This window comes from Lacerta agilis, chromosome 8 (genome assembly GCF_009819535.1).
Source record: "Lacerta agilis isolate rLacAgi1 chromosome 8, rLacAgi1.pri, whole genome shotgun sequence".
Lineage (NCBI taxonomy): Eukaryota > Metazoa > Chordata > Lepidosauria > Squamata > Lacertidae > Lacerta > Lacerta agilis.
In genome coordinates, this window is record NC_046319.1 from 68,892,152 (window position 1) to 68,911,253 (window position 19,102).

The window sequence follows — 19,102 nt, forward strand, 5'->3', positions numbered from 1 at the left end:
TATAAATATCAAACTGGGCAGTTTTTTAAAAAATAAAAATAAAACAATCCCAATGCCCTTGGCAAGGAGAAAGGGCAATAATACTGAATTGGGTATGGAACCGGAGGTAGGCAACAGTACCAAGAAACAAGTGCACAATTATTTTTGTAGCAACAAAATATTTTCAGCTTGAGGGCCTAATACTAAGAATAATTAATTTATACCCCGCCCATCTGGCTGGGTTTCCCCAGCCACTCTGGGCAACTCCCAACAGAATATTAAAAACACGATAAAACATCAAACATTAAAACCTTTCCTAAACATGGCTGTCTTCAGATGTCTTCTAAAAGACAGATAGCTGCTTATTTCCTTGACATCTGATGGAAAGGTGTTCCACAGGGCGGGCGCCACTACCGGGAAGGTCCTCTGCCTCTTTCCTTGTAACCTCACCTTGCAGTGAGGAAACTGCCAGAAGGCCCTCGGAGCTGGATCTCAATGTCTGGGCTGAACGATGGAGGTGGAGACGCTCCTTCAGGTATCCTGGGCCAAGGCTGTTTAGGGCTTTAAAGGCCAGGACCAACACTTTGAATTGTGCTAGGAAACGTACTGGGAGCCAATGTAGGTCTTTCAGGACTGGTGTTATATGGACTCGGTGGCCACTCCCAGTCACCAGTCTAGATGCCACATTCTGTTCTGGACAATCTTTTGGGGGCCACAAGCCACTGGTGGGCAGGGCCAGAGGCAAAAGTGGGCGGAGCAACTAATCTGAATTTTCACTTTGTACCTTTGTTGCTTTAGACTAATTTCTACTTGCCCTCCTGGAAAGTCAGAAGTATTATTATTGCGCACAGGCAAGAGGCGAATAAGTTGGTAGGGAAGGGGAGGTCTGTGCTCAATTGTGTGCAGCAGAGGAGGATGCAGAAGGGGGTGGGAGTGAGGGGCAGGGTGCCCCCTCCCCAATATTTTGTTCAAATTGGTGCTGACGACAGGCAGATTGTCTCCCGTAGCTGGACTGGGTTGTATGAGTGCTTGGCTGTGTATCATTATTCCCTTATGTGCATAATATCCCTTTAATAAACCTACAATCTTTGCATGAAGTTCATCCTGTCTCTAGAGTTGCTGTTCATCTCACTAAGCCTTCTATATCAGCTGCCAGGAGGTGGATTTGATGGCAGCAGAAAATTAAAAGTAGCACAAACACCTAAACATCTGTTTATACAAATGAGGCTGAGGAGACCCGTATCCCTAGCGCTGTTTTCAATGTTGTAATTTTAAATTGCCATAGCCCACCCTGGAACCTTGTGATGAAAAAAGGTAGGTAAGAAACAACAGTTTAAAACTATTTAAATTTAATGTTGAGATTTTGACTGGGGAAATCAGCAAATTTCAAACATATGTGAATGCAGGGTATAGAACTCTTGCTCAATGAATGTTGCTGTTAAAAAGGAAGAGAAAGAATTCTGAAGATTTCTCTCCTGCTAAATATATCATATTGCTGCTGAAAGGTGCAGAACTGAATTCAGGATTGGAAAAATAAGAAGCCGAGAGATCTGAAATGGATAGATCCTTTCTTTCCTAGCTTCAACTTGCACAGCATCCGTGCAGCAATGGCCTTTGGATTTCTAAATCTCATGCTGTGTTTGACGTGGGGATTTTACAGCTGAACATCAAGTAGAGATCAACAGTTGTAGTGTTTTTCTTGGCATGGAGACTAAGTTTCAACTGCTTAATTTCAGAGGTTGGAATGAAGTTCAATCATAAGTGGAATGCTGGGGGGGGGGGAGTTGACTAGCTTCTTAGAGAAAAAATATAATAAAAATCTTGCATAGCTGATCAAAGTCTTGGGCATGCCAAGGTAGGTTCTTTCTTCTAATGTGGAGTTTGCATTAGGGTCAACATTGTCCTGTCTTACAGAGTACAGGACTCCATTTGATGGAATCCTCTGTCTGAAGGTCTGTCTGGTCCAAATCTGGTTAATATCAGTTTTCCTCTGTTTTGGACTAGGAATTGTATTCATGTATGTTTTTATGTATCATTAAATTGTTTAATGGTGTTTTATGGGAAGTGATTCACAAATAAGACAGTGAATGACTCTCTCCCTCTCTCTATTGTTAAACAATCTATGGTTTTTTTAAACAGCATGTAGGGGTTCTTGTTTTTGTTACTGTGTTATGTGTTTGAGTGTTTTTATATTGCAAGCTGCACTGTGATCACCGGATGAAAGGCAATATAGAAATTCAATTTGTTGTTGTTGTTTGTTTCTCATATCAACCCTGTGAGGTAGGTTAGGTTGCTTGTTGGTGACTGGCCAAAGATTCATGGCTGAGAGGGGATTTGAACCCTGGTCTTCAGGATGATGCTCCAACACTCCAACCAAATGGGCTGTCCTTTAAAGACATGCCTGCACAACTCTGAATGATATAAGAGCTCTGTTGATCAGGACCCTGGCAAGCCTATTCCATCTCCCACAGACCTCCACAATGGCAGCATCCAGCCTGGGTTCTCCAGGCACAAATTTCTTGGCTCTTGGAGAGGGCAAGGGGGGAGAGAAAGAGTAGAGTTAACCATTAACAGGCAGTGGGCCTCTGATCCTTTTCCCCAGGCGGATGTGTCACCTCACTCTTCCTACAGTGCCATTGTTCTCACACAGCTGTGGGGCCTCAGCATATGTCAGGTCCTATTATTCTGCCACTGCATTATATTGCCGCTTCCATGAAAGAAAGAAAAGAGACTCATTAATCATCCAGAGCTGGGACTCGGAGATGGAGTGACCTCCACATCCATCCTGGGCCAGGTGAGCGGCCTTAGCGCTGGGAAGCTCCTTCTCTAGGCACCATCTGACTTGGGGAGAAAAAGCAATTAAATGGATTTGGGGAGGGCAATTGGGTGTGCTTGGGGGCCTGCTGCAGGCAGGAATCCGAACAATGTACTTAGGAGGAGTATTGGTCCAAGAGATTGATTGGTTTAAGTGGTTGATTTAGGGAACTTGAGAGTCTGGACTTAATAGTCTTAAAGGGAACCCTCTCTAGATGGTAACAGGTTTGAAAGGCAGTGGAGGATGATTCAGTAGGGTGAATGGGACACCCTACTTGCGGGGGCAGCAAATGCTCATGTGAGCTATTTTTTGGTCCTTTTACTGGACTTTCACCTCCTGGCATCCTCTTCAAGCTCTGGGGAGGGTCTCATCATGAGTCACAATGACTTTCCAGTTCCTTCCTGCCATTTCAGGTGGGGGGATGTCTGTCTAATGTCTTGGAAGTATCTAAACAAGACATTGTGACTTGTTACTGTCTTGGAAGATGTTTATTAGGACCAGTTCTGGGGTGACTTCTAATACTTGCTTAGTTATTTTGCATATTTCTTGTATGATTGATGTCCAGAAGAGTTGAATTTTGGGACATTCCTACCACATGGGGAATTATGTGCCTGTGGAGATGCATCCTCTCCAGAATTTTGGTGAGGTTCCTGGGCGTATTAGCATTAGTTTCCGTGGTGTTAGGTACTACCTGTAAGTGAGTTTCAGAGTGAGCTCTTTTTGCTGATATGGATTTAAAGGGAGGTTTAGACCACATTCTGGTCCATTGGGTGGAGTTAATCTCATAGCCTATGTTGTCCGCCCCATTGTTTTTTGAAGACAGTGTGACTTCTGAGAAATGTTTTAAGAGGTGGCACCTGTTAATAGGGAATGGTTCATATTGCTCAGTGGCAGAGCAGGTTCAGTTCTCAGCAGTTCCACAGAGGACTGGAAGAGACCCTTGTCAGAAACCATAGAGAATTCCTCCCAGGCAGTGCAAGTGATGCTGAACTAGGTGGACCCAAGGTTTGATGTATAATCCAGCTTCCTATGTCACTAATTTAGAAATTAATCTCCCCACACCCTTATATATGCAGTCATTCTCTCTCTCTCTCTCTCTCTCTCTCTCTCTCTCTCTCTCTCTCTCTCTCTCTGTGTGTGTGTGTGTGTGTGTGTGATTACCCACAGATTTCCCCCCAAATAACATTTTCAGATTTCCCCCCGCTCTTGAGATACATAGCACAACTACAATGCTAGAAGAGCTTAATATTTTATTGCTACACTACAATTAAGCTGCAGCTGCAGAAGGCCTCTAGAGGGCAACAGGGGGATAGTTCTACATCCTGGCTGTCTCTCTCTTCTGGCAACAGCAAAGGTCTTCTGACAAAACTTATCTGGAGTGGGGGAAAGAGGCAAGTTGTTTGTTTTTATTGAAAAGAAAATGAAGTCATTTTAAAGCCCGCCCCACAATCCCAGCTTGAGTTTGTCCCCTACTTATCTACATTGTCCATTCATACTGCAAGAAATTGCAAGTTCAGGACAAACAGTGTACACTGTGCAGGGGGATATCGCTTCGGCCTTGCAACAAAGTCTTTCTTTCAAGGTTATCTACTGAAAGTGTTTGCATTTGTGGAGTATCTAGATTAATCAAAAATATCAATTAAAAACATTAAAAGCAAAATTGCAAAACCTGGAATGAAACCAGTCGTTTTGAAACAATTGTACATACTAAGAGCATGTGTTAAAATTGCATGCTAAAATGGGTAGGCTTGCTGGAACAAAAATGCTTTTAGCAGTCACTGAAAACAATACAGTCTACTCTGCGAACATCTACTTTAGCTGGATCTCACCCAGTAAAACAACATATGGAAATGACTTCCCTATAGTACTGAAATGGTAAGAAGGACCACATTCAAGGTGAGATTTTGCAAAATGGTAAGAAGGACCACATTCAAGGTGAGATTTTGCAAAAGCTTGAAAATAATGTGAAATGATTCTGCAGTATCTCCTGGGGGAAAAAAGATGCAGCAAGGGCGTGTGGCTGAGGGCATGGTCTCTGCTTTAATACAATACCCTGTGAAGCCTTTTCCTGTTGATTTCCAGGAAAAGCCAGCTAGTTCCCACCCTTCAGGCCTTGGTTTGACATACTTACCATTCACAGTGATCACTCTCATCCTCATCACTGTCCACCTGTGACACCTGTGACTGTTCTTCAGGAACCTCCTGGTTGTCCTCATGGTTCAGATGTCCTGCTTCTTGCTCAGGGAGGTCCTCTTCTTTCTGGGGGACTTCTGGTTCTTCTTTCTTAGGCGTAAGCTCTTCAGGGTCTCCAGCCGATATGAAATTGTCCACCTGGAACACCCAGCGTCCTGGCACATCCACGTTGCTAGTTTTTGTAATGTTGATGACTTGAGGAGTGCGGGAGCTAGGGATGTTGTAGTAGTGCTTGTCATCGCCACTGTTGAAGCCGGCCTGAAATAACCACAAGACCAGCCTTGATACATGCACAGCAGTCAAATGCTGCTTTGTGGCAAGAAGCAACAACACTTTGGACTTCCAGGGAATGTTCCCAGGGTCTCTCCCTCTCAGGGAAGGAGTCCAAGCACCTGCAGGATGGACAGGGTTCCTGAACTACTGCAGGAGCTATCAACGAAGTGGTTGCTCTGCTAGAGACTTCCACTAAGGTGGGCTCCCTAAAGGAAAGTGGCTTTTTGCTGCAGAACTACTTAAATCAGGGATGAGGAACCTGTGGCCCACCAGCTGTTGTTGGGCTCCAACTCTCACCCCAGGCAGCATGATGGGCTTTGTAGTCCAACAATATCTGGGCAGCCACAGGTTGCCTATCCCTGACTTAAACTCTCCTTTGGTTCCAATACTCAGGTGTGGGGAACTTGGACCAAGCTGGCTGTGGATGGTGGGGGTTGTAGTTCAGCAACATCTGGAGGGCCAAAGATTCACCAATCCTGCAATATCCAAGTTTCTCACTTGTCAGATATTTGGCCCAGCACTGTTTCCATCCACACAATGAGATATCCAGGGCGATCATTTGCTGCTTTGGCACAACTGGTCAGAAATATTGCTTAGCAAGATGGAAGGAAGAGACAACTCCGACCAGAAAAGAATGGCAAACGAAGTTGATGGACTATGCCGAAATGGCAAAATTAACTGGGAATTTCAGGAACCAAGAAGTCAAGAACTTTAAAAAAGAATGGGAAAAGTTTATAATTTATATACAAGATCATTGTAAGCAGGTTAAAACAGGATTTTAAACACACTTGTAATGTAACAGAATGTACAGATAATTTAGAAAGATAAAAAAAGTGGAGAAGTATTGATATGCAGTGGAAAATAGGATCAACAGGACCCATGGAAGGGATGGGGGGAGTCAGGAGATTCAGAGGAGACCAATGTAGACCAGACCAACGAAATAAGTCAGCTAGCTGTGTTCCCGGATTTGAATGGAAAAGCATTTCATTCACTCTGGCACCATAAGGGACTCTGAGCAGCTCTTCTGAGAAAACCACCTGGAACCAAATTCTCGGCTCACACCATGGGCCTACCTGTGCTGGGATTCCTCCTAAACCTGTTCTGGGATTTCCCTGACTTGCTGCCCCTGTAGTCCATTGGATGTCTGCATAGTTGAGCATCATAAAGGAAACATGGCCATCAGTACATAAGACAGCCTGGAAGGTGTTTACCTGGAGCAAAGACAAGCAGAAAGAGTGAGGTTGAGAAGACACACAATAAATTTCATCGCAATTTCCTTGGCCTATGTCTTTTCCTCTTTGCTGTAGCTGTTGGCTGGCTATGCTCTTCCATGTGGATTTGGCTTCTTGGTGCTACAGCTGCATTTAAGAAAGGGATGTATGTTTTGACAAAGTTGGGAGTTGCTTATGATGGACAAAATATCTATAGAAATTAGGGTTGCTTTGCACCTTAATCTCAAGGGTAGCTTCCTGGGGAAACGGTTCCTATTTCTGGTATATGTTAACCCTAAAAGGCCTTGTTGTTTAGTCATTTAGTCGTGTCCTATTCTTCGTGACCCCATGGACCAGAGCATGCCAGGCACTCCTGTCCTACTCAGCTTCTTTCATCCTCAACCACAATGGGTGGATGAGAATGGTAGGTCACAACATCCAAAGGGCATCATGTTGGGGAAGGCCGATGGATAGCTGTAGGTTTTTTGTGTGACTCTGATTTCTGGTGACTCTGAAAAGTGAGCATGCAAGTAAAAATTGGTGGCTGTGTTTGAAACAAGCACTCCAGATCAGTGCAGCCCTGGAGTCCAAGGCATCTCTCCCAGCCAGCCTTCAGCCGATGGATCCCAGTCTTTCTTCTCCCCTCTTCTTCTTCACAGAACACCTTGCTAAAAGACTCACTTTACCTGTCACCTCACACCCACTTACCCTGGCACCAAAGGAATCCTCTTGGATGGTCCATCAACACCTTTTGTCATGTTAACAGATTTGCTCTTCACCAGGCCAGCCAAACTGGTTAGCATAAGCAAGCCCAGGGATTCCTGATCTGACACAGCTCTGGATCTTGTTCTTTCATCCACATCCCAATTAATCAAAATCCTACCATTTATTAATTTCTGGTGTTTAGGAGTTCCCCCCTCCCCAATCTATAATAACACTCAACTACTGTAGATGGACCAATAGTCTGACTCAGCTAGAGACCCAAATTTGGGAAACACTGCTATGTGGCAATCTAGTATGGAGACCTCCAATGCCTGTATCAGAGCAGAGGCCCATGTGTTGTCCCAGACAAGGCCCAATTGGAAGGAAGACACCTGAACCAAATGGGCTCTTATTTATCTGCAAAATGACTTACCTTCCTGGACAAAGATCCGAAATAGGCTACATGGTCCCAGGTGGCAATGAAGAGCCAGGTGGCCCTGAAATGGATTTCAGGGAAGTAGTTATTAATGTCCTGGGTGACTTTTCTCAGCAGTTCTGGTTTCTGCGTCTGCCGGTAATAGACATAGCCACCTAGCATAATGTTGGCATCCGCCCAGAAAGGGGCAACAAAGGCCTTTCCATCTACCAAGGGGATGGCTTTGGGGGTGTATTCTGGGACGGGCACGGAAAAGGAAACCACCCCATTGTTGTTGACCTGTGAAGGGGCAGAGAGCAGCAACGTAAGCAGAAACAGCAAAAGGCTAAAATGCCCCCAAGCAAACCGTCCCAGGGCTATCTCCTCCTCACTGCTAAGAATTTTCAGTTTCTGATCTGAATCCTCCAGGTATCAGCTCCTAGACTCTGGGAGCAGCACAGTGTAACAGGCAAAGGGGGTCGATACCATGACTGGGAAGTGAGACTGTGCTGCTGGCCCTACCCCTTGGGTCATGTGCTCAGGCTAGCTGCGCTGCTGATGACATTCTGAATGCACATATCTGAACGACAGCCCCTATTCAGCAGCTGGTTCATGCATCATCATCATCATCATCATCCTTCATCTGAGGATCACAGAGCAGTTTACCATATAAAAACACAAAAATACATGCCATAGTAACAAACCAAAGCAATAACCCCCACATACGTAGTTTAAAAGACCATAGATCAATTATCCAAAGTCCTGAGAGAAGAGGAAAGTTTTTGCCTGGCACCAAAAGATATGTAATGAAGGTGCCAGGTGAGCCTCCCTGCATTGTTGCCCCTTGCCTAGGCATTTGGATCACCGAGAGTCGCTATACATGAACTGATGGTTGTTTTCAGTCCCCCCACCATCTTTCTGAGAACCTCCATCAGTGATTGGCATTGTCCTGTGTCATTTATCTATTTATACATGCACACTATTTATAGCCTGCCCTTTGTCAAAAGACCTCAGGAAAGATCCCTTGTCCATGGGAACTCTGTCTACCAGCAGGGGCATACCTAGGTTCCCTTGCACCCGTAGTAAGGAGATGCTAGCCACCCAGAGCAGTGAAGGAGTGGCCTGAGAGATGGTCAGGCGAGTGGACTCCTAGCCAAAGTGAAGAGGCTCATTTTTGCACACACACCCTGGGCCTGCAGCCCTTGGCAGGGGCCAACCTTGCAAACCCCTAGGTACACCACTGTCAAAGCAATAATTCTTCAACATCAACTTTACCATGGGTTTTGAAGATGCTCAAACTCAGGATGAAAGGGGGGAAAGTGCTAAGAGGAAGACACACTTGGCAAATCCTCACCTTGAGCAACTCCTGCCCAGAAACCCATGTCCCCGCTGTGGAAGGACATGTGGATCCAGTATTGGCCTCCACAGTCACTTACGGACTCACTCTTTAAACTGTGTTTATGGAAGACAATCTTACTCGGCTACGAGTGATCGCCAAAGAAGAAGACACCCCTGTGTATCGTTTTAGCATTCCCTGACAGCTAGGGCTTATCTATGCTAACCTTTTCTCCATGCTTTCAGGGCCGTCTTAAGTATACCAGGCCCCCTGGTGCGGCCGGCGAACTCGCGCTCCCGTGCTCCCCCAGGCAGCCAGGAGGCATGGTCGGCGAACTCGCGCTCCCGCTCTCCACCGGGCAGCTGGAGGGCATGGCGCGGCCGCCCAACTCGCGCTCCTGTGCTCTGCTGGGCAGCCAGAGGGCGCTGCCGGCGGGTGCTGCTGGCGGGGCTGGAGGGCGGAGGCGCCCTCCAGGCCATTGCCAGGCCATTGCGCCCTGGCGCCTTGCGCCAGTAGGCTCAATGATTAAGACGGCCCTGCATGCTTTGAAGCTCTAAGCGCTCTTTTTATTTTTGCTCCAGAGCTTTCCCCGTGAAAATCCACCCTTTAAGCGCTGTGACACAAAACTTCAAAGCATTGGTTTCTGCCTGGAAAGAGCGGGGCAAAAGAAAATAAGCCTCTAGTCACAGTGTTGGCTATCTGTTCGTCCGGCTACAAGAACATGGAAGTTTGTAAGGTAATGGGCATCCTGAGAGCAGGACACTTGAGGTGGAAGTGGGAGAGTGGTCATGTTCCCCTTTCCTGTGATTCATTCTTGCTTTGTGCCAAAAGGGATCATACGTACGTAAAGTCTATGGTAAGTCTTGTTGTAGAAGGTGAAAGGTACTGAAATGTGAACCTCAGGGGATGTCCCGTCATCTGCCTTGGGATTCTTCATATCTCCTGCAGCTTCCCCATAGGGATACAGGAGGTGCTCTGGACAGAAAGTAGAGAGAACACTTTGATACCTCGAACCTGACACAAACTTATGAAAATTGGGGAGGGGCACTGTTGTGCGGCATAACAGAGCTTCCTCACAAGGAAGGAAACTGTTCTCTATGTTCTCACAGCTACCAGATTCTGGAAGGAAGATTTGCACAATAGTGACTGCCAAAATACTCTGCTTAAAGATTTTTGCTAGGTGAACCTCCATCTTGGTCAGAACATGCTGCACACCGCCATTGCTCTCGGCAGTTATTTTATGCAGACCCTCCAAGTGTCCCTATTTTCCACTGACAGTCCTGGATTTACAGAAGCCGTCCCAGTTTCTGATTTGATCCCAGAATATCCCATTTTTCCTTAGGACACCCCTATTTTCATCAGAGAAATGGTGGAGGGTATGGAGGTATGCCCTTAGGCAAGGAGAAAAATGACTATACCACCTTTAGAATACATCTGAAGGCAGCCCTGTATAGGGAAGGGTTTTAAATGTTTTTACATATGTTGGAAGCTGTCCAGAGTGGCTGGGGAAACCCAGTTGGATGGGCAGGGTATAAATAATGGAACTAGGATGATGATTGTTATGGAATAGAATGTCCCTATTTTCACCGAAGAAATATTGGAGGATATGTAGAAGACTTCTGTCAGCCCATCATTATCTAAATAACTCAGGTTTCTAGAAATACTTTTTCTTTGGAGAAAGCCCCATCAACACCCCATGAGAGTCCGACCTTACCATTGGTTCCTTTTGTTTTATATCCCACATGAAACACGAAAGCCGAGGCCGAACCTATAACAGAGAAAGGAAAGACAATGGTGAGTCTTCCGGGGAAGAGTGCTGTCTCTTCTGGGATCTAGGAAGCATTCTGGGTCTGTGGATTCCCCTGGGGGATCTGACCACATCTTTCTGTCAATTTAGTAAGGCTTTGCAGAAGTTCCCCAGTTTATGGTGAGCCTTCTCCACTTCTTTGCGTTTTTCACTTATTTTTTTGTCTTGTTTATGCCTCTTTCTCCAAATACCAGCTTCTGGTGAGACTCAGCTTGCTGCCTCAGTTCAACTTACCTAGCAGAAGTAGCAGGAAGGCAAAAGAAGTCTTCATATTGGCTTCTCCCTTCCCAAGCAGCAGCATATGACAAGCAACATCCCAGGAATTGAGGAGAAAGAAGGAGAGGGCATATAAAATTGAATTAAGACATGAATGCAGGAGGAAAAGATGTTTTTTTCCAGTTGTGTGTATGTCCCCCCCCCACTCACACACATCCTATTAAAGCAGAGGTGGGGGACCTGTGGTCCTCCAAGTGTTGTTGGACTCCAGTTCCCATCAGCTCCAACCAGTATGGCCAATGGTCAGGCATAAGGGGAGTTGTAGTTTGCAAACAGCTGGACTGCCACAGGTTCCTCCTTCCTGCATTAAGAACTCCTAACAATGGATCACATCTTTTGGGTCTGAGACCTGCCTGTCAGTTCCACTCTTCTTTCCCATTGCCTATGTGAAACTGGCCAATGGTTAAAGGTGAAGAGGAGGAGGAGGAGGAGGAGGAGGAGGAGGAGTAGTTTCGATTTGATATCCCGCTTTATCACTACCCGAAGGAGTCTCAAAGTGGCTAACAATCTCCCTTCCCTTCCTCCCCCACAACAAACAAAGGTGAGTGGGGCTGAGAGACTTCAAAGAAGTGTGACTAGCCCAAGGTCACCCAGCAGCTGCATGTGGAGGAGCAGGGAAGCGAACCCGGTTCACCAGATTATGAGTCTACCGCTCTTAACCACTACACCACACTGGTAAAGGAACCCCTGACCGTTAGGTCAAGTCGCGGACGACTCTGGGGTTGCAGCACTAATCTTGCTTTATTGGCCAAACACCATTTACCTTCCTGCTTGAGCGGTACCTATTTATCTGCTTGCACTTTGGCGTGCTTTTGAACTGCTAGGTTGGCAGGAGCTGGGACCAAGCATTTCACTGCCTTCAAAATGTAGTAAGCCAGCTGTGATAATAATAATAATAATAATAATAATAATAATAATAATAATAATAATAATAATAATAAATTTATTATTTATACCCCGCCCATCTGGCCGGGTCTCCCCAGCCACTCTGTGCTGTGCTTGGGGACCTTCCTGCTCATGCTGATTGCTGAGTGGAGAATAGACCTCTGCCCCCAAGTCCTGCCTTGATGACATAACTGGGCAGTCTTTGTGCATGATCTGATTGATGGTGGACAATTTATTTCACAACATTTATATATGCCTTGATTGTAATAAAACCTCAAAGTAGCTTACTTAAAAAAAAACCAATGAAAAGAAAGTGAAAACACACATATAAACCATCCCAAAATAATTAAAATCCAGGACAAAAATGCTTTCGCAGACACCAAAAAGAGTACAGTGAAGGCACCTGCCTGACGTCAACAGTTGGAGAGTTGTGGATGCCTCACTTGCACGTGAATGGAAAAAGTCAGCTCTCTCCCTCATGCTGAGAATCCCTAGGCATGTTCACAGTTTCGCATGCTGCCTCACATGCAAATGTTGGGTTGTGGGGCCAGCATATATGTAAGCAGCGGCAGGTTGGGGTGGGGGTAAGCCAGCTAATGCACGGTACTCACTATTGTCTGTCCTCATTATTACAACTTGCCCCTTCCCCTTAAACTCCATCGCTGAGCCAGCATTTGAACCCAAATCTCTGCAATCCAATATCAACATGCCATACCCTGCAAGTGTCGGGGGGGGGGGCATCCCTTTTTTGCACAAGAGTACGGCAGCCATCTTGAGCACTGTGATCTCACGCGGGTCATGTGACTTTTGTGTGACACGCATCCTGGTTTTGGGACATGGCATTCACTAAGCTATTTCAGATGTGCTGATAACCTGGGAATGGCCCAGGAAGGCTTCTGTCTCAATGCAAACAGCAATGAGGGAAGGGCGCTTTTTGTTGGTATCATGGCAGGGGGAGGAAAGGAGTAAAGCCTTTCGTGCACACCCTCTCTCCCCCCTCCCCCGTCTCCATCCATTGCAGTCTCAGATGTTGCTAAGGCTCTCCCATGTAACAAAATCATGCAAGTTAATTGCATTCAGTTTCATGTCTGGCTTGGCCATATTATGTGTGTGCATATGTAAAAATACCTGTCTGTCTTCATGCTCCTGATATCTTGAGGATGCAGAAATTTCCACTTGCCTTTTGCCCCTACCTCACTTACCTTTCTGCTCCTTTCTTCCTCCACGTCTGTTGTTGCCCAGGCTCAGACATCCTTAAGGAGTCTCTTCTGGTTTTATATATACAGCCCTGGAATATTTCCACACCCAAGTTCCCCTGTAAAAATTGACCTGCCTCCCAACTGCTCTTCCCTTCCCTCTGACCTGGCCTGATGCCCCAGAGGGATTCCTAACTCAATGGCAAAATGGAAGCTTTAAATCCACTCTTAATCCATTGTGTATGTTTTGGGGTGTGTGCCAGCCCCAAGATTTGTTTTGTAGCTGAGTTTGTGCATTTTAAAATTAGTGATGTGTTTTCAGACACTCTACTTTTCCTGCTTTGATCTTTCATTTGGGTTCTGAGTTGTATCAAATGAAGCTCTGTGGTTCCCCTTTCACTATAATGGGAAATCTAAAAACAGCTGTAACTCTCTCCCCTTTTGACAAAGTGAGTGACATGTATGAGTCCCTTCAGAGTGGATTAAGCTTGCCCAATTGCAGTGAAATGGGTTCGGAAGCTTTTTTGTAAATAAAAGAGATTCACTTTCCTCCATCAGTCCAAACAAGGGGCACCATGGGGGCTTCTTGCTCTTTCTTGCCTTAAATATAATTAAAAGGTAGCCAAGTAGTGTGCATTTTTGTCTTCATTTCCCCCCCCCCAATTTTTGAACCTTCACACTGGCCATTCTGCACATGCTTCCTGTCTAGAACACAGCCTGTGAAGTAATGTGAGGTATATTTGCTTTTCTTAAAGAGCAATATAGGATTTAAAACAACAACAACAACAACAAAAATACCTTAAATCAGAATCAGTATCAGTATCAAAACCTTTATTGGCATCACTTACAAACATTCAAAACAAATAGGCCAGTACGATCTTGTCGCCATATCATCAGTGCAGTCAGTTGCCAAAGGGAAGAGGAGGCCAGCAATCTATTTCACCTCTCTGGATCTCCAGCAAGGACAGGGTCCTGTAATGTTCTTCGGCGGCAAAAGATCAAATAGAGGAACTTAGCTACTGTCTTGTTGAGCTCCTGGTCTCTCCCCTGTAATAGGAAGCGTATAACCTCTATCTCCGGTTTCCATTTTGGGATACATAGTTGGTCTAGGAATTGTTGGTGGAGATCATCATACATTTTGCATTTGAGGACCATGTGAGCTAGAGTTTCCACCAGGTGGGCACCACATGGGCAGATCCTATCTCCTTCTTCCACCCTGGTTGAGTGGCCCCCTGTCTCCATCACTATAGTTGAAAATTTAATTTCTACCTTAAATGACGCTTGTAACTATTAAAAAAAAACCCAGAGCTGTGCTTTAACCATAAACCACCTCTGAAGTGCTCTGCTAGCAAAATTTTGAACAGCCTCATCTTTTAAAGCTATTGAAACATTGTGATGTATAGGAAAACACACAGCCTCCAAATGGATCTTCTCAATTGTATATCTTCTCAATTTTTCACCCCCTCGGCTCAGCACCCTGTGTGGGGGGGGGATCTGCCCAGAAACCCCTAAATTTGGTAGTGGTGGGGGCCAAGAAACATAGTTGCCATGGTGTGAGGGCACAAGTGAAGCTGTACTATAGACTAAGGTGACCATGTTTCACAGGCTGATGTGTCTTCTAATGAAGATGTAGGGGACCTGTGGCCCTCCAGATGTTGCTGAGCTACAACTCCCATCATCTCCAGCCACTGGCCATGCTAGCTGAGATTGATGGGAGTCGGAGTCCACCAAAAATTGAAAAGGTACCATTGTTCTAATTGACAGCTCTGTCCTAAAACATTGCGCCTGCACATACTGTGTGAAGACTGTGTGGTTTGAAAGAAGCTCCTTCCTCAAGACCTCACTTCAGGGCGCTTTATCCCAACTCTATGAAAATCAGTATTAGCTGTCCTCCACCCTGTGTTCTTCTGACAAGTAGATCTAAGGGCCCCAATCTAGCAGTCCCAATTAAAAAAGCAGAAAACTACTCATTGCTGAGAGGGCAAGGCGGATGTGGATTAAGCCTTGATCCTCTTGTTTGCTCCTTTACTGAGAGAAGATCAACAAGGATTAGGTGAACATACAAAGTGTGGACTCTGTGCCATGATCACCCCACTTGGCTTGAACTCCCAAATGTTTGCAAAAGGAGGTCTGGATTGGGGAACAGGATCTTGCCACACCCCTGGGAATTGGTGTAATGCCATCCCTTTTAATGGCTGTATTGTCCTCCGTCTCAGCAGCGAGCATCCACAACAACACAGAACAAATAGCAGGGCAAATGCACTCTCAGTTGCCTAGCCTTGTAAATCCTATCTACCAGTATATCACTTCACCAGGAGGCAGCTGTATCTCTTAAAGCAGAGCTTTCCAAACTTTTCATGTTGGTGACACACTTTTTAGACATGCATCATTCCTCAACACAGTAATTCATTTTTGCTAGCAAACAGGAGGTTAAACTAACCCCTTTCCAGACCCAGGAGGAGCGTGGGGAGCATTCGCATGACACATCTACACACTAACTTGTAGGGATGCACAGGTTGGAAAGCTCTGTCTTAAAGGGACCACGCACCAAATATCTGGCTAAGAAACATCAAGGAACAGGAAACCATGGATAGAATAACTGGTAATTCAATATGAGATGGAAAATGAGGTCCCTTTTTTAGGAAGTAGGAAGAAATTCATTTAGTTCACATTTTAATGCAAAATTTGCACTTCTCTTTTGCAGCATAACTAAATAATGCATATGAAAAGGTTTGTATTGGGGCTCATCCATACTTCAGCTTGCCCCGTGCCTAATAAGCACAGATCCAAGCAGTTTTCCAATTCATTCACTCCTTTTTGAGGGAAACCCCCACTCCTGAGCTTTAAATCAGAACGAATGTCAGTCTGTGGGAAAACTCGGTTGCTGTTTGCTCAGGTGGAGCACTAAAGAACGGTTTTCCCTGAGGGAAAGCATCAAGGCAAGAGGATGTGTGGATAAGACCTTAGCGAAAAGTGCATGTGTGAAAAATGCATTCTATTATGGGAAATTTCCTGGCAAGAGTATATGCACTAGGTGAAATTGCATGGGAAAGTGTGCACACTGGGAGGTTGGTTGGCATCCATCTGTCTCATGGAAATGTATGGATCATGATACCGAAAATGCCCTAAATAGATACATTTAAGAAGTGAACTGAATTTTAAGATTAACAAAATGCAAAACTGGGAGAAACCAAACTGACAGATTTCTGACACCACATTCCTCATTTAACATAGACATGTTAAAGAGTCTCCCTCTTGCTGCTGTCCAGTTCCCTTGTCGACGTCTCTCTGGTACAGTGGTGTAGCATGGGGGCCTGGGGGCGTGGCCCTGGGTGCATTTTTTTAAGGACCAGGCGTCCCAAATATTACAGAAGGGATGAAATGGGACATCCCTATTTTCACCAGATATATGTTACAGGGTATGAGAGAGTGTTTGGGAAACTGGAAGTTGGTTATCAAGGGATTGCCTTGCTTCTGTGAATCCCACTTTCGGATGAAATAAGAACCCCTCGAGACAGATTTTTGACCTAGAGGTCACTGGCACGGTAAGGACTCATCTGTGTCCGTTCATGTTTTGCTTTTTTGCCAGTGTTTCTCAGAAGATGAGAGCCAAAGTCTGGTCCAAACCCTGATTTCCTTCCTGACTGCCGAAGGTTGTGCCGTTCAGGTCTTGCAATGCACTCACATTTTAAAGTTGTTTGCCCATCCCATGTGCATATCTACGGCTCAGTCAATCTGCTCGGAGCTGATTCATTTGCTGGTGCACTGATCCCTGTGTAACTATTAGCAGAGAATAGGACTTACAATAGGACTGTATTGTATTTTGGTATTTGTTGGAGGCCGCCCAGAGTGGCTGGGGAGACCCGGCCAGATGGGCGGGGTATAAATAATAAATTATTATTATTATTATTGGGTGGGGCAGGACAGTCCTGAGCCCTTGGAGAGCCATCTGTTGCCGTCTGTGCCTGGATTCAGTTGTATGAAGAGGGTAGAGCTCTATATTGTTGCACAGCACTCCAAGCTCCAAGTGGCTGCAATTGCCTGACAATGACAATCTCTGTTTTTTGAAATGTATTCCCCAGGTCTGCTCAGTGGCTTTTATCATTCCAGATGCCACCTTGGAAGGCGGCCAGGCCTCAAGTGGAAAAAGTAGGAGTAGGAGTTGTTTTTGGATTAGGACCCGAGTCGGCACATCATCAAATAACTGGGACGGGGGAGGGCAGGTGCCCTGGCAAGACATGAACACTTGCCCTTTAAAAGGTTTATTTGGTCACAACCTCTCTTGGGTCAGTACTGGGCAGAACCCATACCCTTTAACATTTTTCTGATGAAAATAGGGACGTATTATTATTATTATTATTATTATTATTATTATTATTATTATTATTCCCCATCCATCTGACTGGGTTGCCCCAGCCACTCTGGATGGCTTCCAACATATTAAAAAACATAATAAAACATTTTTTTAAAAAAACTTTCCCCATACATGGCTACCTTCAGATAACTTGGAGGGCAGATAACTCCATACCCTCCAACATTTCTCTGATGGAAAGGGACATCCTAAGGAAAAGTGGGACGTTCCAGGATCAGATCAGAAACCAGGGCAGCTTCTATAAATCCTGGGCTGTCCCAGGAAAATAGAGACACCTGGAGGGTCTGCAATCCACCCTATTCAAGCTGGCTTTCATGAAAGAAATGTGTGCAATAGCTTGCAAGGCACTCTAGTGTAGTGGTGGTGTAGTGGTTAAGAGTGGTAGACTCATGATCTGGTGAACCGGGTTCACATCTCTGCTCCTCCACATGCAGCTGCTGGGTGACCTTGGGCTAGTCATACTTCTTTGAAGTCTCTCAGCCCCACTCACTTCACAGAGTGTTTGTTGTGGGGGAGGAAGGGAAAGGAGAATGTTAGCCGCTTTGAGACTCCTTCGGGTAGTGATAAAGCAGGATAGCAAATCCAAACTCCTCCTCTTCTTCTAGTAGGAATGCTTACTTACTCTCTGTAGGCACTAAATAGTGAGAAGCAGTGAGAGCAGGGACTTCGCAAGAGTAATGAAGACAGTCTTGGAAAGAAATGTTTATAATCCATAGCACCACTCTGACAACCTTACCTCGCCTGTGCTATGTTATTGTAATTAAAAGCCACACATTAAAAGTAAAAGGAAACATAATGCATTTTTTAAAAATACAATAAATTGCCTAGTAATAGGATGTGGTTCTTCAGCGGAAGTAACAATGACTACATGAGACACAGAAGAGTGTGGGGATAAAGGTGTGCAGAAGTGACTGGAAGCCTTTATATTAGACATTGATTTATTTAAATTGCATCTTTTGAAATGCTAAAGATCTGCCTTTCAGAAGATTAGAAACAGGCTGAACCACTGTTGCAGGGGTATTGTCGTAAATATGCCAGCTCCCAGAGAAGATTTGCAGCCGGCTGCAAAAAGCAGCCAAGAACAGAGAGGCTTGGATTTTACTAAGGCAGAGGAGAGTCAGCAGCTGCAGGCTTTGCATCCTCCTGAACTTGAGCAGCAGGCTGATAAGGCAGTAGCTGAGAGCAGGCTGGAACACAGCCAAAGCTCTCAGGAAGCACAGACAGGCGCAAAAAGTGAGAGAGACAGTCTTGCATCACAGGAAGGCGCTGCAGATGACCCAAGGAGCCTGAGACATAGACGTATAGGAAGGCTGCTAGACAGGAAACAAAACAAGAGACATAAGGGTCAAAGGTTCAGTATCTTATGTCGATGCAGGAAGAACTCCTCAGAAGGGTCAACTTAGGGGTGATGCCGGGTGCTTGGCTAAAGCAGTCTGGAGCTAATTGCTTGTTTTTGCAGTAAATCCTCCTTTTTAGTTACGTACATTTACTGTGTTATCAAGCCGGGAACCTGGACTCCTAACAGGTATATCCAATCAGTGGAAATTGCAGGAAGGCAGATTCCCTTTAACCATTAAGAGAAACTTGCTAATGGCATGAGCTGTCCAACAGTGGAACAGGCTGTCTCAGAAGATGGTGGGCT

At 45.3% G+C, this 19,102-nt stretch overlaps 1 protein-coding gene across 1 annotated transcript; it reads right to left on the reverse strand.

Annotated features, from left to right (window-relative positions):
• Window positions 1–2,783: 2,783 nt before the first annotated feature.
• On the reverse strand, window positions 2,784–13,144 carry LOC117051991 (alpha-tectorin-like). Its single transcript, XM_033158717.1, has 5 exons — window positions 13,095–13,144; window positions 7,607–7,934; window positions 6,334–6,471; window positions 4,926–5,245; window positions 2,784–2,820 (listed from the first exon to the last, which is right to left on the reverse strand). The coding sequence occupies exons 1-5, from the start codon at window positions 13,142–13,144 to the stop codon at window positions 2,784–2,786; spliced, it is 873 nt and encodes a 290-aa protein (XP_033014608.1).
• Between the last annotated feature and the right edge of the window lie 5,958 nt (window positions 13,145–19,102).